This window comes from Haliotis asinina, chromosome 14 (genome assembly GCF_037392515.1).
Source record: "Haliotis asinina isolate JCU_RB_2024 chromosome 14, JCU_Hal_asi_v2, whole genome shotgun sequence".
In the NCBI taxonomy this organism is placed as follows: domain Eukaryota; kingdom Metazoa; phylum Mollusca; class Gastropoda; order Lepetellida; family Haliotidae; genus Haliotis; species Haliotis asinina.
Window position 1 is genome coordinate 21,072,630 of NC_090293.1, and position 19,486 is coordinate 21,092,115.

General features: G+C 37.8%; 1 protein-coding gene across 5 annotated transcripts in view; it reads right to left on the reverse strand.

Moving 5' to 3' along the window:
- Positions 1-19,486, reverse strand: part of LOC137260634 (homeodomain-interacting protein kinase 2-like) — a 47,793-nt gene that overhangs the window by 11,479 nt on the left and 16,828 nt on the right. For 3 of the 5 annotated variants that reach the window (XM_067798234.1, XM_067798232.1, XM_067798231.1), the window contains exons 3-6: positions 3,003-3,126; positions 2,025-2,147; positions 1,198-1,296; positions 406-590 (exon numbers count right to left, since the gene is read on the reverse strand). In XM_067798234.1, the coding sequence (XP_067654335.1) occupies positions 406-590; positions 1,198-1,296; positions 2,025-2,147; positions 3,003-3,126 (531 nt within the window). The remainder of the gene's footprint in view (positions 1-405; positions 591-1,197; positions 1,297-2,024; positions 2,148-3,002; positions 3,127-19,486) is intronic. The other 2 variants (XM_067798235.1, XM_067798233.1) reach the window with 1 other exon arrangement.

Sequence of the window (19,486 nt, forward strand, 5' to 3'; positions counted from 1 at the left end):
TTGTTTCTTGTAAGTAACTTTTTCTTACTCTCAAGGAATCTGACACTTGGTGTTGATGTCATAATCAGGATGATAATGGTATCTAATCTGTAATTAAAGGGTCCTGGCAATTCAAAGGGGAATAACTCTATAATTACAATAACTCTGGATCTGAGAATAAGAGCAGGCGAGTTTTGTTTTAAGCCGCTTTTGGCAATATGCCTGCAATAAGATGGCTTGGTGACACTAGAAATGGGTTTCACACATTGTACCCATGTGGGAAAGTTAAACTCAGGTATTCAGTGTGATAAGCGAATGCTTTAAACCACTAGGGTACCCGTCGCCCCTCTGAGTATAAGACTTGTTGGTGATCACAGATCGGAACAGTATTCAAATCGATACCCAGATTTAACAACTAGAACATACATGTTGGTGTGAGCATAATCCACCAGATGCCCCATGCCTATAAAGTGATGATTTAACGCCTCGCCCGGCGTGATGCGTCGTTCTTGGTCCAAGGTCAACATTCGCTTGAGAAGGTCAATGAATTCACGGCGGTCCACTTTCTCCGCCAGGAGTTCACTTCCTTCCAAGTCTGTTGGAACATTGATCTGAAACACAAAAATGCACTTAACTATGCACAATTTATTTCATATTTTAATTATGTGTCTTTGCCTTTTCACAAAAAGATTTCTTAATTAAATACCAAAGATTAACTCTGACAATTAAGTGCCCAAGTGCCTTAATTAGTGTTTTATCATCAATTTCAGCATTAGCACATGATACAGACTGAACAAAATTCCACTAGATTCAGGCTTTGAACTAGAGGATTAAGTTGCAGACAGCTCACACGATCTGTCATTAATTTAAATCAAAACAATGAATATAAACCCTGTGGGTTTTTTTGCAATTATTTTCATAGCATGACATCAATATGAAGCATCACATGCTTTACGAGTGGACCAAACTCTTGTCTTAACCCAATGACAATCAATAAGATTTCACTACCTGACATTTCAAATCACAGTAACTTTATACGCAATATATAATTCACTTTGCAGGAATGTGGGAAAATCACAGCTTTATATTGCAAAAGGAAGGACTTTTCAAGCCAGCATATTCTACAAGCAGGCTAACTACGAGAGATGCAGGTTGCTAGCCAAGGTGTGAAAGTGTGTTGAGTGTGAAGTGTGCGAAAGAAAAGCAAAAGCTATTTACTCTCATTCCCACCTGCCCAATGTCGTCCAGGCAATTGAAGATGTACTTCCTTGCCTCTTTGGACTTGATTTTAGTTTCTGCTTCATGTTCCTCAGGTGACTGAAACAGAAACACACTAAAGTCGTCAAATTTGACCCGAAGAGCATGTGTGATGCAAATCTGACCTAACTTATGTCTATAACTAAACAGACACATATTAGTGTCATGAAACAGCTCAGCATGAAACACAACTCTCAGTTTAACATTTCTTTAAACACAGATTAAATCGAAACTGACACAATGTCAGTGTTTGAAACGAAAATGGCACTTGCTGCAACCTGGGGATTACCTAGGCCAGCATTATAAAGAGTTTCGAATTTAAGACAATAAAATCCTTTCAAAATAAGCTATTACAAAAGCAACGGTCTTGAAGAGTTGTATTTCACCGAAACCAATTTGAAAGATAACAAGGAAAAGGCTTTTGTGTTCAGCTTAGAGTGTTGTGAAAACACAGTGTATAGATTACATTAGTATATACTGAGAAAAATTTCTACCCAAATTGCCAGCCACTTTCAGTTAGTTTTGAATCCTTGCTAAATCCTTGTAAATGGTGAATTTTTAAAATAATTTCTGTCTTAAGACATAATTTGAACATTGAAAAGAACATGCCATTTATTTTAGCGTAACAAATCAGAGCATTTTGTTAGGGCTAACTGCAGCTTGGAAATACTTCCACATCTTTAAAATACCAATTACAAAAATGAAAATGACAGGAAATATTCATTTGAACCAATGTGAAATACTGAGGAATGGACATGAATCCCCATGATACTATGTCGCACACTGACCTTCAACCTCCAGAATGGGTAACTACTATCTGTATTGTCTCGCACAAAGAAGCGCGTCGTCTTAGTGGCCGAGCTAAGCATGTGTTCAGCAGGTAGTCCTTGGGTTTGGGAAACATAACGAATCTGAAAGAGGACAAAAGTTGTCACATGTAATCAATAGTACAATCACTTGACATTAATCCTTGACAACACCAACGCTGCAATTGTTCTTAAACCTAGACCCCCTTGGAACTTCATGCATGTAGTCCACAGGTTCTGCAGCTAGTTAACTTTAACAAGACCTAAATGTCTACTACTTTTCTAACAGGTCTACTTAGTTCTAATTTTGTAGTAAAGCATTGCAAACTTGTTCAAATTATAGCCCGTTATATTCATAAGGTCCTTCAAAGGCATTATACCAGTCTAGTTCAGTCAAGTTGTCTCGGACCACCAGACTAACATTAACCTCAAAGGCAGCAATTACACAATCTGTTCTGAAAAAAAAGATCAGTGTTGGAAATTAAGGCTGTTTGATGACCTTGATGACCAAAGGCTTGTGGATCTAAGGATCCCTATGTGCTTAGGGATCTTTATACCTCCATCAGAAATACGACAAGGGGACATAATTTGTACTTGGTAAACTGTGAATGCTGTAACATGACAGGTGAGTGACAATTTGTCTCCATGGAGAAAATTCATCTCTACATCAATGCATCATTATACAAACACTGGTACAACAATGATTCAAACTTTCATCTCCTCAAAAGGTTACACATTTTTACTACATACAGTGAATTTGTAGAGCTATGTTAAATGTCGTATGCATGATGTTTGGGTATGCACCAGTTCTTTTCATAATATGTATATTTCAGATGAACATTCACCTTCGAATGTTATCTTTTACATTCAGACTATATTGGATTTGCGTTTCAATATTTAGTGTTGACAGAGCCTTGAGAACATTGATAACAAACCTGTTATGATAAAAAGGGTACTCACTTGGTCATATTCTGACGACCCTGGATAAAGGGGCCAGCCCAAGAACAGCTCTGCTATGACACATCCTAGGGACCACATGTCAATAGCCTCACAGAACGGCAAGCCCAGCAATATCTCTGGCGCCCTGGAACAAAGTACACAATATTACAACAATGACAAGTTACTGAACAGACATTAAACAGGAACAATACTAGAAATATTTCCATGCAAAGTACACAATTTGGTCAAATATAGACCATGCACAACAAAGATATCTAAACTCGAAGATGAAAATTACTCTCATTCTTTAAAACCAGTTATAAATTCTTTGCAGGAAGAGGTGTACATTGATAACTTGAGACCTCTTTCTACATGAAATCTGAAATCTTGGTGCCAAGAGGATCCTAACTTCCGTTCTTGTCACTACCATTCCCACACTGACTTTAAACAGTCGCAGATCTCAGATCTTACAGAAGTGGTCTCAATCCTGCTCTGCTAAATGATTTTAAAGCAACAATCATTTCAAGTTAACGTTTCCGATAATACAGTTACTTTCAGTCTAAGCAGTAACATCAAGAATCAAACCCAGACCAGGAGTGTAATATCCACACGAATAATCTTTCTACTAAATATTTAGAACACACATTCCCCTCACGGAGTGCTTCTTCCAATGCCATATAGCTGAGTGAGGCATAAAAGTAAACTCACTCACTCTTCCAATGGTTATGCTATGGTTTCCTAAGCCTTGCTAATCAGGTCACAATGACACTACAACTAATCTACTGAAGGTGTACATCACCAGGACACTTATCGGATCCTGGTCCATAATCTTACGCTTGTGCTTTCTGAGCACACGTCTTCCTCAAGCCTATCCAAAACACTCTGATAAATAACTGTTGGTTCCTCTGTAGGAGGGACCTCAATTCATATTCTTGAGCAAATTTACTAGCATGGATCAATGGGTCTGAATATGCGAGTCAAACATATATCTGAATAAGCTGAATATACAGGATTCCTGTGTCGGTGAAAATACAACCTGGGCCAGCATGGCATGTGTTTGAGAAGAACAGTGTTTAGAACACTCTCATCCTAGCAATATTAACCCCAAGTGAGAGACAACACTAAAATCGGATTCATGAAAAAGGTGATTGATAATATGAGCACCAACTGATGGCATCTGGGTACAATGAAATGCATACAACAATGTTGCTGACAACCTCAACAACTTACTCACCTGATACATACAAGTTCTGGGAACTAATTTTAACTACCTTTTCGTCTTATCCACTCTGCTCTCTTTAACATGAACAAATTAACACAGCTCCACACAACCAGTGCTATTTTTGTACTTCCTCTATAAAAAGGCTTGGACACGAGACAAGGCTTCTTACAAAGGAAACTCAGTTTGTCTTGCAGTCTTGTGTCCATTTTGAACTCGACTCTTGAAAATCTATTTGTATACCTCATAATTATAATCATGATACATATCACAATTTTCCACTCATTACAGTCCCATTTACAAGGGGTCTCGTATACTAATAACAGTTCTTATCTTGATGCTAAATTCTCCGGAAACAGATTAAGTTCAGACAAGTTGTGTAATGAACATAGAAGTTCTGGCACACCGTGTTGCCATGTAGCAACAAGCACTGTCTGCCGTCAAGAAGATGTATTCCAAGAGTTTGCTTCATTTCCCACATGGAATATAGAGAAGTAATGCCAGTGGTATGAGCCGGAGTGTTTTTACAACTAGTGCTTCTGGTATCTCTACAGTGCCAGCGACAGTAAGGACCTCTAACTATCAGGAACAATGACTAGCAATAATGTAAGTTTATCCACAAGTATAAGTTTGTTTAGTCAAAAGCTCAGTCAGTATAGTCAACATCAAAATATTAAATGCGAAAATGATGTTGACAAGCCCAAGCTGAAGTCTCAAAATGTCTTGGCAAAGACTGGAATTGTCAGTGCTGTGAGCCAGAGTGCTTTTACAACCAAGTGCATATGGTTTTGTCATGTTACATAGAGAAAATAGATGTGACAGGATGATTACCAGGTGGTAGAACTACCTGGATATACTTCCAGTGTGCAATCAATACCATCCTAGTATATACAACATTAACTTTACACAGGGATTGATATGTGCAGTGGCACACGTACCTTGGAAGTGTATGCAATGAATCACTATGATCTCAATGTGTAAGGAAGTCATAAGGTTATAAGCTCTGATTACTGGCTCACCTCTGCAGTATATAAGTGTTAAAAACAAACCGCCTCTACGTTAGTTGCCCATTACCCATGTCTTGATGCTTTTATCTGTCCGATCTTTGACACTGTCTTTACATATATAGCACAGTCAACTACTGTCAAGATTACAATACATCATAAAATGAATGATGGACAAACAAAACAACATGTTCATAAATATCCCCTGCCACAATATTCTGTTCTTATTTAGATAACTATCCATTATGGTTATAAATAAAGCTGAGAAAATTCTGTTCATTCTGGGGTTACTGTACACTAAGCATGACATGGCCACAAACTTGTAACACATTGTAACACAGTTTCCACTTCTGTTTTCCTAGCCATTCCAGTGCCCTAGAACATACGAAATTTGGCTTCCCTGTCTGTAACAGCTTTTCACAAAAAATCTGACACCATTATCTCCGATGTATGGAGTTCAAACCTATACCCCATCCCACTTCAATACAAGGGACAACAAACTTAACATGCAGCTCTGAATATTTGACACTGATTCAGTGTTCAGAAATTGTGTCTGACACTCTGACAAATCCGGCAGATTTGCCAACGGTCAGACAGAAGTCCCCAACCTGCTGGCCCCAGTGTCTAACTGAATATATTACAATAACTTTGTCTGAAGTTGTTATTTGTGGCATGTCACACTTGTTCACTGTTTATAAATTTATGTTTATAATGTTTGTCCTTATATAATGTTAATAATTTCAATGCCAGTGATGAGAAATGTTAAATTTGAAAAATGTGTGTTTAATTTTATTCTGTGGGTCATGTGAATTTTCAGTGGGTCAGACAGACATCTGAAGCTTACAGGACCCAATGTCCTGTTACTATGAAACACCATTTGTTAACACTGCTGATTTTCATTGTTCTTTAGGCAACAGAACCAAAGATGCACATGCTTATGTAACAAATCCACTTACGTATTGTTCATAACTACATTTCTACTGATCTTGAACAAAATCACCAACTTCACAAACAACTTTTTCATATTACTTGTTTATGTATTTTATGTCATGACATGTCAATAAAGAGGGAAAATTGGCAAGTTAGAAACTGGATATTAGGAGTCTTCCAAAATGCCTGAATTCATTGAGCGAGACCAGAGTAATATGAGAGTTCCCTGGGATTGATCTGGTGTATCAACAAATACATCAGCTGGCAATAAACTCAGTATAAACTCATTTCTGTCTGGGCACAATATTAAGAGGAACCATAAATTTGTACTTCTGGCCAGGGTTTATTGAAAAGCCGATCGTTTTGGTCAATTTAACATAGTGTAATAATAGACAGAAGACCTTCGATGTCTAGACCCAGGAATAACATGTGTTTAGTTCTACTTTGCTTGGATTTTAAGAAAGCATATGGCATAGTAATTCCAAGGAATGACCATGGTATCATTAAGTCAGAGCTGCCATGACTATCACTTTAGTTATCAAAAGGAGATTGAACATAATTACTTACCAGCTGATCACACTTCACACTAGTAATAGTCGCAATGATAATAATTGGATTATAGTGAGTGAGCGAGTTTAGTTTAACGCCGCTCTCAGCAATATTCAAGCTATATGGCGGCGGTCTGTAAATAATCAAGTCTGGACATGTCAATCCAGTGATCAACAACATGAGCATCGATCTGCGCAAATGGGAACCAATGACGTGTCAACCAAGTCAGCCTGACCAGCCGATCCCATTAGTCGCCTCTTACGACAAGCATAGTCACCTTTAATGGCAAGCATGGGTTGATGACGGCCTATTCTACCCTGGGACCTTCACTGGTCAATTGGATTATAGCTTAGTCTCTCAATATATATAATTTTGATGGAAATAAACCCCACAACAACAAATACCAACTAAATTCAAACAAACCCAAATGAAATGGGACATAAGAAGTCAATGGAAATCAATGGCTACTGCACTAAAGAAGCTGCTGGGCAGAGCGGTACATGATACAGTTTAAGGACTGTGAGAATTGATGTGAAAATATATGCCCATGAACATCAACTGTAATACATCACATGGAAATGACTCCTGGAGCTGCATGGCAGTCAAATATCACACATTTCTTAAGACTTGAATTACAGAAGGGAAGGAAGTTTTTCACACGTCATCAATTTGTCAAAGTCAACAAATAACAGCTCTATCATACGAAGGTGACCAGCGTATCAATCACAAATAACAAATCAGTTGATAAAACAAGCTCAGATTCTCTACATACAATCAGTGTCATAATTACATTCTCAATTGCTCTTGTGTGGATATTTAGGATCATTTTTAGCGTAAAAAGATTTTTCGATTCACTTTATTTACTTAAAAAATTAATGGCTGTCACTATGAATTGTCTTGCCATATTATTCATGGTTTATGTCACTGTTTATAGTTGAGAATGAAAGCAAACAAGTTCATGTTAAATGATGAATGAGCATTTTCATACAGTTTTCCAGCCGAATTTCAAATACTGTTTCTGCACACATCCTGATGACCTAAATAATTGCATCACTGTATTGGAAAATTTTGTTTTTGCAAAACACAAGTTCAGAGGAACTGTTTCCTATTTCTAAAAATGCTACATTTTCTGTTGGTGTTTGTCACTGACTAAATTCCACTAAACCACTTAGCTGTATTCAGAATCAGAGCTCAATTGCTACAAGTCAATGAGGACAACTACAACAGGATTTGACCTCAGCATAATACTAGTCCTGGGATAACAAGTCATAAACAGTTTATAGCTCAACATCTTTAGTTTTCACACATTAAATAATGTCCCTCAAAACATAATATTTCAAAGTTTCAAAGTTTTTCTTTATGTATTCAGTTCTACTCAAGTTTTCAAAGTGAGTGAGTGAGAGAGTTTGGTTTTACGCCGCTTTTAGCAATATTCCAGCAATATCACGGCGGGGGACACCAGAAAATGGGCCTCAAACATTGTGCCCATGAAGTTTTCAAAGACAGGATGATTGCACATATTATTCTTTTGAAGGACCAATAACAAGTCCACCAGTTTGAAGATCATGAAAATCAACTCTGCTTTCTCCCCAAATCAGGTTATTTTAATGTACAACAGTACTGGTTTTTTAATGTACAACAGTACTGGGTGCAGCTTGTATATTTACAGTGGTGTCTACCCCTTACACTTTCAAGGAAATATATATCGAAACAAAAGCTGTCATTTCCTCCAATATTTCCCTAAGAAATGTGCAGATAGTTTACATTTTGGGGGATACAAATTTGTCCCAATGTCAAGACCATATTCCCTTTGTTAAAACTTTCCCGACCTCAGACCATACAGTTCATCAGGTGTGTTCAAAATCGGCCACTTCCTGCAGGAGATGAAACCCTGACCCAGCACACAGTGCATATCAACCTCATACCACAGTTCCAACACTATGACACCATTTCCCTACCAGGCAACTCATGCCAATAAGTACCAATGATTTATGTAACAACAATTACACTATTGTTCTCACAGAAACTACTTATGTAACATAACAGTTAAACTATTCTACACACGGAAATTAAACACTAAAATGTTACAGCTAACATAAAAAGTACTATGCCTTTAAACGATTTCCAGTAATAGACCTAACAATCTTATTGGACCAGAATGAGGTTACTGCCACGAACTACTGACAACAAACAAGTGTGTTATCAGATGCCAATATGAGAAGATAGGGAGAGAACTACAGTCCTGCAAGCTGCTGCTGTTGTTTACATCTTCTTGGCTCTCATCTAGGCAGGGAGGCCAGGCTGGTCTACCAAATATGGCTTCCCTGTCAGTATGCTACGGCCAGACAACATGTTTACCTAGCCTGTTACAAAACAGCAGCGGAAACTTATAGTGGAGGAAATAATGTCAGTCATGGGTCGATGTGTTCTTGACTGTGGCCAATATTCTGTCAGCTATGAAGACATGATCGCTGTACTATCTGATTGATATTGGCTTGATCAGATCCATGCTGGATAGAAGAGTATCAGAGAACAAGAAGATTCAAATCGGTGATAGATGGACCTCATATATTATTGATTCACCTCCATGAAAACCCAAGACGCTAATGGATATTGAGGAAATGTCTCATAAAACAAGGAAAACAAAGACTTTATTTTTCAGAAATTCAAACTTTTGTAAATCTTAAAGCTTTACATGAGAAAAACTTGATTCTAAGAGAACCCATTAAAGATTCAAATGCCAGAATTCCTTATCCTGAGAAGAAAATTAAATTTAGATTGTGTCTCAAATTCATCCAAAAGTCAAAAACCTTTTCTAAAGCTGAACGTATGTCAGGTTACTATCCTCCAGAAATGTCAACTTCTCAGTTTCTTCATGCCGTCTTTTCTACTAAAACAGAGCCTAGCTAGCTTAATTGACTCATGTTCGCTAACAGCCTAGTGGCAAGCTCATTTTCCATATAATGACTTCTCCAGCAGAAGATATTGACAGCCATACACAGGGAGTGATATGCTTCACTGTATCGAACTGCTGCTAATTGTGCGACACACCGTCTCTCCTATAAGAGTCATATGGCTATTTTCGACCTTGGCAATGACGTATGTTGTGTTATTTACCTTGTCAACAGGTATCAGCAGGCGTCAGGCTTCTATTTTAATTATTCATACATGGCACATGGCTCTCTGATGAAATACATATCAAAATATGCAGTTGATATTGTTAGGATTTGAAATTAGAATGCCCTAGTAACCCTAACAGTAATAACATAATACATCTAAGCTGTCACCAGATTGCACTTAATAGCTCTAACACACAACTCTAAGATATCATAAGACATTAGAGCACAAGGATCTCAGAATCCAAGCAGTAATCTCAATCACTGTCTTTTGAGCTGTTACTGAATAATAGAAACGTCTTCATCTTAAAGAGCATTTTATCTTAACCGCAGGGAAAACTACGACACAAACACCAAAAATCCAAAAATTGTCAGAACAAAAAATCCTTGATTCTAAAATACATTTAAAATTAAACATAAACAAAACAGTCATGCCAAACCTCCTCATAAATACATGAGTTGCCTCACTAACAACAATAATTCCGAGCATAACTTCAGATTTTTTCCCAAATAGGCAGCACATTACCTCTGTCCTAACAGTACCCAAATTGACACAGCCGGGTATGAGGACAGCTACATTTCACTTTGTCAAGCGGCCAAACCAGTGCATCCTTCCGGACCTGTTGTCTCAGCAGCCATTGATTCAGGCCATCACAAACACATAACCTGTTGTAAGGAGGCCACGCCTAGATTTAGGATGCTGTGTAGATAGTACCAGTGGTGTATCAGATCACCGTTACTCTGACACCACATTGGAACAGTGTTAAAACATCATGAACTATTGTTTAGTCATGTATCTGATCCCTCCTCAGTATATGTAAGATGTTGAATATTTATGTCTTTACTTCAATAAAATTCAAGTTTTACATGAAAAGTTTAAACTTCATCTGTATCATGTGTTGCCTTTAACGATCCCACACCAGCCGGCTATTAAAAATAGTCTCTTAATTAAACCTTGTCAGAGAACAAATCAATAATTCTTGAAACGAATGTCATAAACCTATTTCCAAAATATTCAAATTTTCTTTTATAAACATTACAGTACTACCCTAAGCATCAAGCACCACACACTGAAGGCATTATTACCAAATATGAGCTCCTTCCCCATCCAGACTGGGTAAAATGTCCTGACCCCTGGGGCTAGAGGCAGGGAGTGTGCTCCCCAGCCCTGCTGTTGTACTAATCTTAACACATGGCTTCCATTGTCTTGTAACCCACTGTGCTTGTCCTTAATAAATCTCATATCTTGGCTTGGCTTGCCTCGATATTCTCACACCCTTCGTTGATGGAAGGTGTAAAAGTATCAAAATGGAAATGTGGACCCAGCCTGACATACTGTGTGACTGGTTTGTTCAACTCCTTGATGTGTTTATTCTGCAAAGGCTGTGTCTTTTTAACTCCGCATTGTTCCAGAAGCCACTTTGTGCAGATAATGTATGGAAAATTCCACTTTTACATCATCAAGCCAAACAAAGCAATTCCGATCAAATTGCATATGAAGGAAAAATTCTTAAATATTGTGTGCTTAAGTTCATTCTTTGTGAAACAGTGTAGCAATACAATGGAGCTATTAATAGCTACCATCTAATAAGCTTCAATTTCGAACAAGACCAATTTTGAATACAGCACTAGAAAAATTGCACCTAAAGATAGGAATAAGAGCAGGCATACATTCTCTTCACAGGTCACCAAACCACAAGAATTCTTGAAAATCCACTACATTCAATGCCAGCATTTTCTGCTGGCTGTCTAAAGGCTTGCTGGTGAAACTATTTATACCACAAAATAGCCAAAATGTCAAAAGACTTGTCAGTAGTAAGTAGGGTTGGTCCCCAATCTCCCATCCAGACAACAAACTCTTATTCTAAACTTGACTTCAAAGTTTCATTAGAATAGCTGCTGAATAATGACGAGAAAATCAGGCATCACAGCTTTCATTCAATGGGCTTTTCAACAAGCAAGCACAGGAATTACACCTGACAAACAACCAGGGAGAGACAACAAAAGCTGGGTCCCACCAGCCACACATTATCAAAGGCCTCGCACGGCCTGACCAACCTTTGCTCTGCACCTGTATTCAAATTAGTTGTCACGTTTATCTCTAAGAAGATGACAAAATCGTCTGCAAACAGGCGAATATTGAGAATACTGCGACAGGGCATGTGGGAGTATTGCTTAAATAAACAGGAAATTTCCGACACAGTTTGTGAGTACTCGGTCATGGATCTTTTGGGCAGTAAGATGTAAAAAGGATCATGTCATGTCATGTCATGTCATGTCAGTTTTGAACGAGTATGTTTTATACATAGCTTGGTCTAGTTATTCAGCTGTCATGCAAGGGGGATACATGCAGATCAGTAATGCCAGCTGTCTAATTGTTAACATCATCCAAGTCTCCTAAAGATAACAACAGATTTCATTAGTTCGGTAGAATTATCTATTTTCAATATTTCAGCTAAAAATAGGTGTAGTAAATTATGGTTTTAACAAACTCAAACACACTGCAAATTATAGATTATATTTATGTTAAAACATATATCAACTGAAAATACAGCAAGTTGCTTGTAAAAATTAAATTACCAAGAAAAGACAACTCCTTTAAAAACATCCATCAGTTTGTTATATATTTTACCTCTTAAAAACAATAATCAGGAAAAAAAAATAAAAGGAAGTTATCACATCTTGGCACTTTTGCAACAGCTATGTGACTGAATTTTCCCAATTTCAAGAGTACCCAAATAATACTGCCGATAGGCTTCCAAGTTTTAAAAATTAGTAGAAACGCATAAACTGTGTAACTCTTGACGCAGACGAACCAGATACTTCTCTCTGTAGCTACAGGGAAATGTGTTCTGAAAGTAGTTCTTGTCGATGACAACAGGCTAGAAACCTTTCCTGGTGTAATTGCGTGACCCCAGGCTAATAGTTTATTTTTGGATTTACTAGCTGTATTCAAGTACTTTTTTGCTTTGCCATGAAAACTCTATGGTTGTCTGAGATTCTGAGGAATTGATTTTGGGACTCTTCTCCATACATCATTTCCTGTTTGCAACAACTGAATTCTTGGAAATATTGAAATTAGTCATTCCTAAGAGATTTGTTGATATGAAAATTGTCTTCACAACAAATATTCTGCTTTTCCCCCCATTATCTTTGAAAGCAGGTCTTGTGGTAAAGATCTTGAATGTCTTGAGAGTTTTTCCCTTTGTGCTATTGGCAGAAATAACACAAGATATTGTTCAGAGGAATAAAACAACAGCTTCAAATAACACAACTTCCAGATTTCTACTGAGGGAAATAAGTGACCAACTGATCTCTGTTCTTCCAATGGGGCTGAGCTGGGTACAACTGACAGGGCAGTTTTATACACTAATTTAACATTCAGTCAACACATGCAACAAAACCTGACCTGATTGCAGTACGACACCTAATTACATATAGATGATTGGCAAGTGCTGGATTAATAGTTGTGCAGCCTTTCACGTGTGCCATATGTCAAGTTTATTACTTCAGCCAAGCAAGCTCCATTGTGCACGCCATGGAGAGGCAACAGGTTGTGAAGTGCCTCACAATACCGTGGAGAGGAAGGCAGGATGATAGTTTCTCAAATATTAAAATATATATTCACCCATAAATGCCATCTGTCTATCATTCATTATTCATCTACCAGCCCTATGCACCTGTGTTTTCTCATACTCTTCAATATTAAGCCACAAAACAGATCTTTTTTCAGATACTTTATTTGCCTATCCCACCACGAGATAGCCTCATCTCACCTATCCTACAGATACAATCAGTTTCACCCACCCACAGACACAGTCTGTCCTACCCACATAACGCCGTTTCTTGCTGCTGCCATCTCTTCCACTAATAATTCTAAACTTTACAATCCACCCGTCCATGTCATCCATTCTAAAATCCAAACACACTGCAAATATTTCTTGACACATGTATCGAGAATAATCCATCTGCCCCTTTGTGGAATTATTGACAAGAGCCCCATAAAATATGACATATGGTCCTTGATGGCTATACAAAACCATGTCCGTAGTATATATTGTCATGCCTTCCATGGTGGATTGATCAGTATAAACCAGTAGTATGACTTGAGTAGTGGTAGCTAAGCATAACAGATAATGTAAGTGAGTGAGTGAGTGAGCAAAGTTTTACATTGCTTTTAGCAATATTCCAGCAGGATCATTGTAGGATGGGACACAAAAAATGGGGTCAAAACACTGCACCTATGTGGTGGGTGAGTGGGTGGGTGAGTGGGTGGGTGAGTTTAGTTTTACAACACTTTTAGAAATAGTCCAGCAATATCACGGCGGGACACCAGAAAATGGGTTTCACACATTGTACCCACGTGGGGAATTGAACCCGTATGTTTGGTGTGACGAGAGAATGCTTTAACCACCAGGCTACCACACTGCCCCATTAACAGAATGAAGGACATAACATGTGCACCATAGCGCTCTCTCTCTCTCTCTCTCTGTGTGTGTGTGCGTGTGCGTGCGCATGCAAGTTTAACATTGCTTTGAACAGTATCCTTAGCATATCATGGTCTATCAACTTAGTGTGAAAAGTCCAAAATAAGGCAGGGCTCAAGGTATGGACTTGGGTGCACCAACATACATACTGACATGTTTCCTCTCATATAGTTCTTAAACAAGGCTACGTAAAGTAAGTCTTTCAACCCTCTAAGGCAGACACTCTTGGTTCAACCATGTTGCTGCTTAATTGTTGTTGTTTGCTGTGGTTAGTTGTCAAGCCGCTGTCCCCTATTCACTGTCAAACCCTAAATGTAATCCCATTCAGACCACAATGCCCATCTTCATCAAGAACATAATCTAACCTAGGTATGATAAATCATATTTCAATGAAGCACGTAACTATACATACTGAGCCCAAAACAGTCTAGAGGCAAATTTCGTATGTTAACCTGATTGACCAATGTACCAGGAATGTAACATGAAATTCTACAAAAATGATTCTATACACTTTTGACACATCTGATACATTGTCAGGATGAATGCAGGATCTACATATATGAATTCAGACTGGCATATTCCTGTAACCATAAGTCAGACAGGTATTCCTGTGACATTCAATGTGTTATTCTTCTACTACTGCAAATGCAGAGCACAATCAGACCCTGCCATAACACAGTAATCCCCTGCAATAAGCTTCTATAATATGATCTGAAGCTGACGAAGTCAATACTGAAAGGTCATGCCAGAATCCTGGTTTCTACCTAATTAAGTCAATCACCTGCCAACATAGACATATACAGACCTCGAACAAATCCCATGTCAGTATGTAGCTCCACTCCCACACTCCAGCAATATCCAAAGCTCAAGTCTTGTGAAACACATGATCAGGTAACATTAGTCAACAATTGAAGATCAAAATCTACTGAGAGATTAGCACAAGACATAAGCAGATCTGAAATGTTTCTGGGTTACACAGGTCAAGCAGCAATATTCAAAATCAACACAAAGATTTCATCTACAAGGCACTGTTACATTTAATTACTGTTTCTGTGGACATTAGTTTAAAGCATGTCTGTGTTATGGATTGTGACAAGGTATTTAGATGTTTATCGAATTAGCATAGTTACCAGGATTGCCTACAATGCTAGGTCAAGGCTGGGAACACAATGCAGGAAAAAACATAACAGGTAACTGACTTAGTATTATCCCATATGTTATCAATGTTTACCTCAAAACCCTACATACCTCTCTGATCATCAGTTTTAACCTTTTGATTTCACAAAATTTTGTAACATTTATCATGATCACTTTGCCCGCCAAAATTCAAATACTTTTAAAGTTTTTCTGCCACTTTTCAAAAATACACTGGCATTTCCATCTTATTTGATACGTAAAATAGTGCATGTTACATTTAAGAAAACAATTTATCATTATTAACTTAAATCTGTGAGGAAGATAAAGCTCTCAGTCATTTCACAAAGCTATTTTGTCCCCAGCGGTTGGAAACATTCATAATGGTGGACAGAAGAAAACTGAAAAGAATTTGGGTCTGGTATTTAGGAGAGCAAGTTTGCTAAGAACAAAAGCACAGGCCTAAGTTTCCAGGGTCGACAGCTGAGGTAGTTTAGCCAGGTAATACGCCAACCCTACACTTCCTTCCAGTTAACGCAATGCAAGATAATAGACCTTGCTTGTTTTCCCTCGGAAAAGCCCTTGGAGAGGGTTGTCAAGTGTCGAGACATTTCACAAAGAGTCAATGGAAAACCACCTCTATTTGCCTAAACCCCTGGTGGGAGACGACCATTTCCCCCCTCCCTAAAGTCTTTGCTGCCCCACTGAAAAGGTACAATTCTGAGTCATTCAGTGAACTTGAGCAACCTCTTCTAGCATCCTCAAAAAATGATTTGGCAGATTGAAAATGATTTCCTAAGGTATACAACTTCCTCTGTATCTTACAATAAAAACTACACCTTTTGAAAAATCACATCTACATAAATATAATTCAATGCTCTAATGCATCCCTGGAATTTTTGACACATTGATCAACTTTCTGATTCATGTCATTTAATGATGTAGTGTTTTGCCTATGGCATGTCAAGTCTCTAATGTGAATCTGTCCAAGGGTTAGTCATTCAGGGCATCAGGATGAACTCTACAAATATTAAGTCCAGATACACATGGTGTTTGGCCATATTTTTCATCTTCAAACTGAACACCACATTTTGCATCTTCAAATTGAATACCACATTTTGCATCTTCAAATTAATCCATGTTTCAGTGTGAATTTCCAAGAAACATGTCTGGCGCGAATCTCTAGCCAAGGGAGCTTATGAATTTACCATTCCTTCTATAAATAGGTGGGGATTCTTTCCATTCCTGCTAGCTCCTCATGAGCGAGGTGCTTGTACACAGACTGGCTGTTACCTCACTGTACAAGCCAAAAATACAGCCAACAATTTCTTAGAGATTGTCGAAAAAGAAATAGCTTAGTCACTTTTGAAACTTACCTTGTTTGTGGAGTGTGACATTTAACTAAGCTCCATCAACTATAAGACTACTATGGCTAATGAATAAAGATGACAGGTTTTATTTGTAACTCTTTCATCAATAGTCAATTATGTCAAGGTGCCCTTACATTCTGGGTGAACCTCATGACAGGTAATGTTGGAGCGGAGTGGAGTGGAGTGGAGTGCTTTGCGTGTAGGTTAGTGAAAGTCTTTAAATCATACATGTTTGGGGGAGTAGTACTAATAATGTAGGGCACACAGCATTAGCCTCCCTCCATACTTCAAACATGTCACTTCGAGCATGCTCTATTTGCAGTCTAAGTAAACTTAGTCTCAGTGTATTTCGTTACACTCCACCACTGAGTCTAACAAAACCTAGTAGAAGGTCGCATCAGGTAACCTTTGAGCTACTTATAACCGTCCAATCAAACGCGAAACGGTCAAATAGATTGAACCAATCAAACAACGGCTACTATTTAGGGATCGGTGGGACTTTCAAAATATGCAGGTTACCGACACAGATCTCTCCACAAACAAAAATCTGTATATAACACAGTTATTTGACCTGCTCTATATGCTCTTTGGGGGTTCCGTTGACATGGTTACCATAAGCCAATATTTCTGCAAGATGACATCCTTGAATATTGCCAAAAACACTATTTTCAGGGACTTTTTAACATCATTGTCATGGTTGTAACATCACCCGGAAGGGATAGTACGCGACCTCCCATAAGGTTTTGTTAGACTCAGTGGTGGAGTGTAACGAGTAAGTTTACTTAGACTTGGCTCTATTTGTAGTTATATGCCACACTCAACAATATTCCAGTTACTAGTATATGAGAGCAGTCTGTAAATAATAAATATATGTAATAAATAATACACTCACCAGCTAAAGTGAGGGAAATTTGCCAATAACATCTACTAATTTGCACACGGATAACAAATTTTAACACACAGCAGCAATACTAGCCCAAATGTCTGAACTTCAGCTGGACCCTTGAATTCTTTAACCGTAACAAAATCTCTCTGAATTCTCTGATTTCATAAGAGGAAATGGAAAGTCATAGAAAAACTATTTACAGCATTTTCTTTCAGAGACAAAAAAATAGTGAGTACATTTTCACATTATGGTCTTGGCAAATACAAACAGTATATTTTCAGTATATGCTCAAACTGGACAAAAAGGAATATTAGCTTGAGACAGAGATGCCAACCATATTTTGGGCCTAAGTGTAATGTAGACCTTAAAACTGTATTACTTGCCTCTCGGTTGCTTCCATATAGTGCAAGTTTTCACAAATTGAATGTTCTAGATAGAAATACATGTCACCAATCATTATGAAACTCCATTCATCAAAAATTATTGGTCAGATGACACAAAATAGTTTAATTCCTTATAAATTATGAATGAGTGCAATTCTAAGAATAAGGGATTTCTATCGATGTAGGTCCATTTCTATAAATGAGTGTGTTATGAAACATATCCTTGTTTAAAGTTGAACCATTTAATTATTTCCTACGAATCTTCCAAATTTCACAGAAATTTCAATGCATACCTTGACATGAAAACCAATTATTCCATTTCCACATAATTCCTGTCAGTGAACTTTTTTCCTATTTTTGCATTATTTTCTTATCACAGACAATTCTTGACAAGTATGACACAATCCATATTAGAATCAAACTGATTCGACACACCTGTGCCAGTTGCTTGGGATACAGAACCTTATATCATAGCTGGTTACTGTTCTGAATATCCATGCTTGACCCAAATCATGATGAATTTAATGTCCTTACATTTGTACATTAACAGATATTGTACACATTAACTTAAGTAGTATCAATTTTTGTCACATTTGCAATAATATACTGATTTATGTTCAAAATAATAATAACTTTTGTTCCATAATCAGCCCCAGAGCCACACATATCCAGTTCAGTCAAGCAAAGTCCACAACAGTTGGGATTTATGGCTGTAACGTTTGTGTATAAATGAATGAATGAATCAATTTAGAATGATAGATACCTCCCTGACAGTAATTAGATCCTTGTGTCATGCATGGTTGTGTTTGTTTACCGATGTGACACATGTCTATCTGTCAGCTAGGGAAAAACTGAGTGTCATTGATTTCAGAATATACCTGTATACATTACAATACAACCTCCCACAGCTGTGTGACTTCTGAAACCATATGCAACATATTGGTAGATGCACACTCAAGTCCAACTCTCAAGAAAATTGTCCAGAAAATTGCTTCAAATCTACTCAAATTGTATGGTAACGCAAATAAACTTGACACTTTCTGTTTCAGAAAAAGACTTTGAAATACTTCATTTCACTGCTGGGGAGGGGAGTAGGGTTTCACCTTGACAAAGCAGGTCACACCACTAAAATTTGTGGTAGTACTACACTAAGACATGCATGTCCACAAAAGAGAAAAATATAGATAGTATACTCAATCACAGGCAAAAACATCTTGAAAAAGAATGATTTCAAATGATTGCACTGAAAATGAATGGCCAAACCTAAAAATGTATTGTGTTTTCTTGCATTTTGTTGTTAATGTGGCAAGCAAACATTTTCAGCAGTATCACGTCAGCCTGCAAATAATCGAATCCTAGAAGAGGCAAAATAACGGGTGATGGCATGAGTGTGGACATCCTAAGGGCGCAGTGACCTTCTATCACAA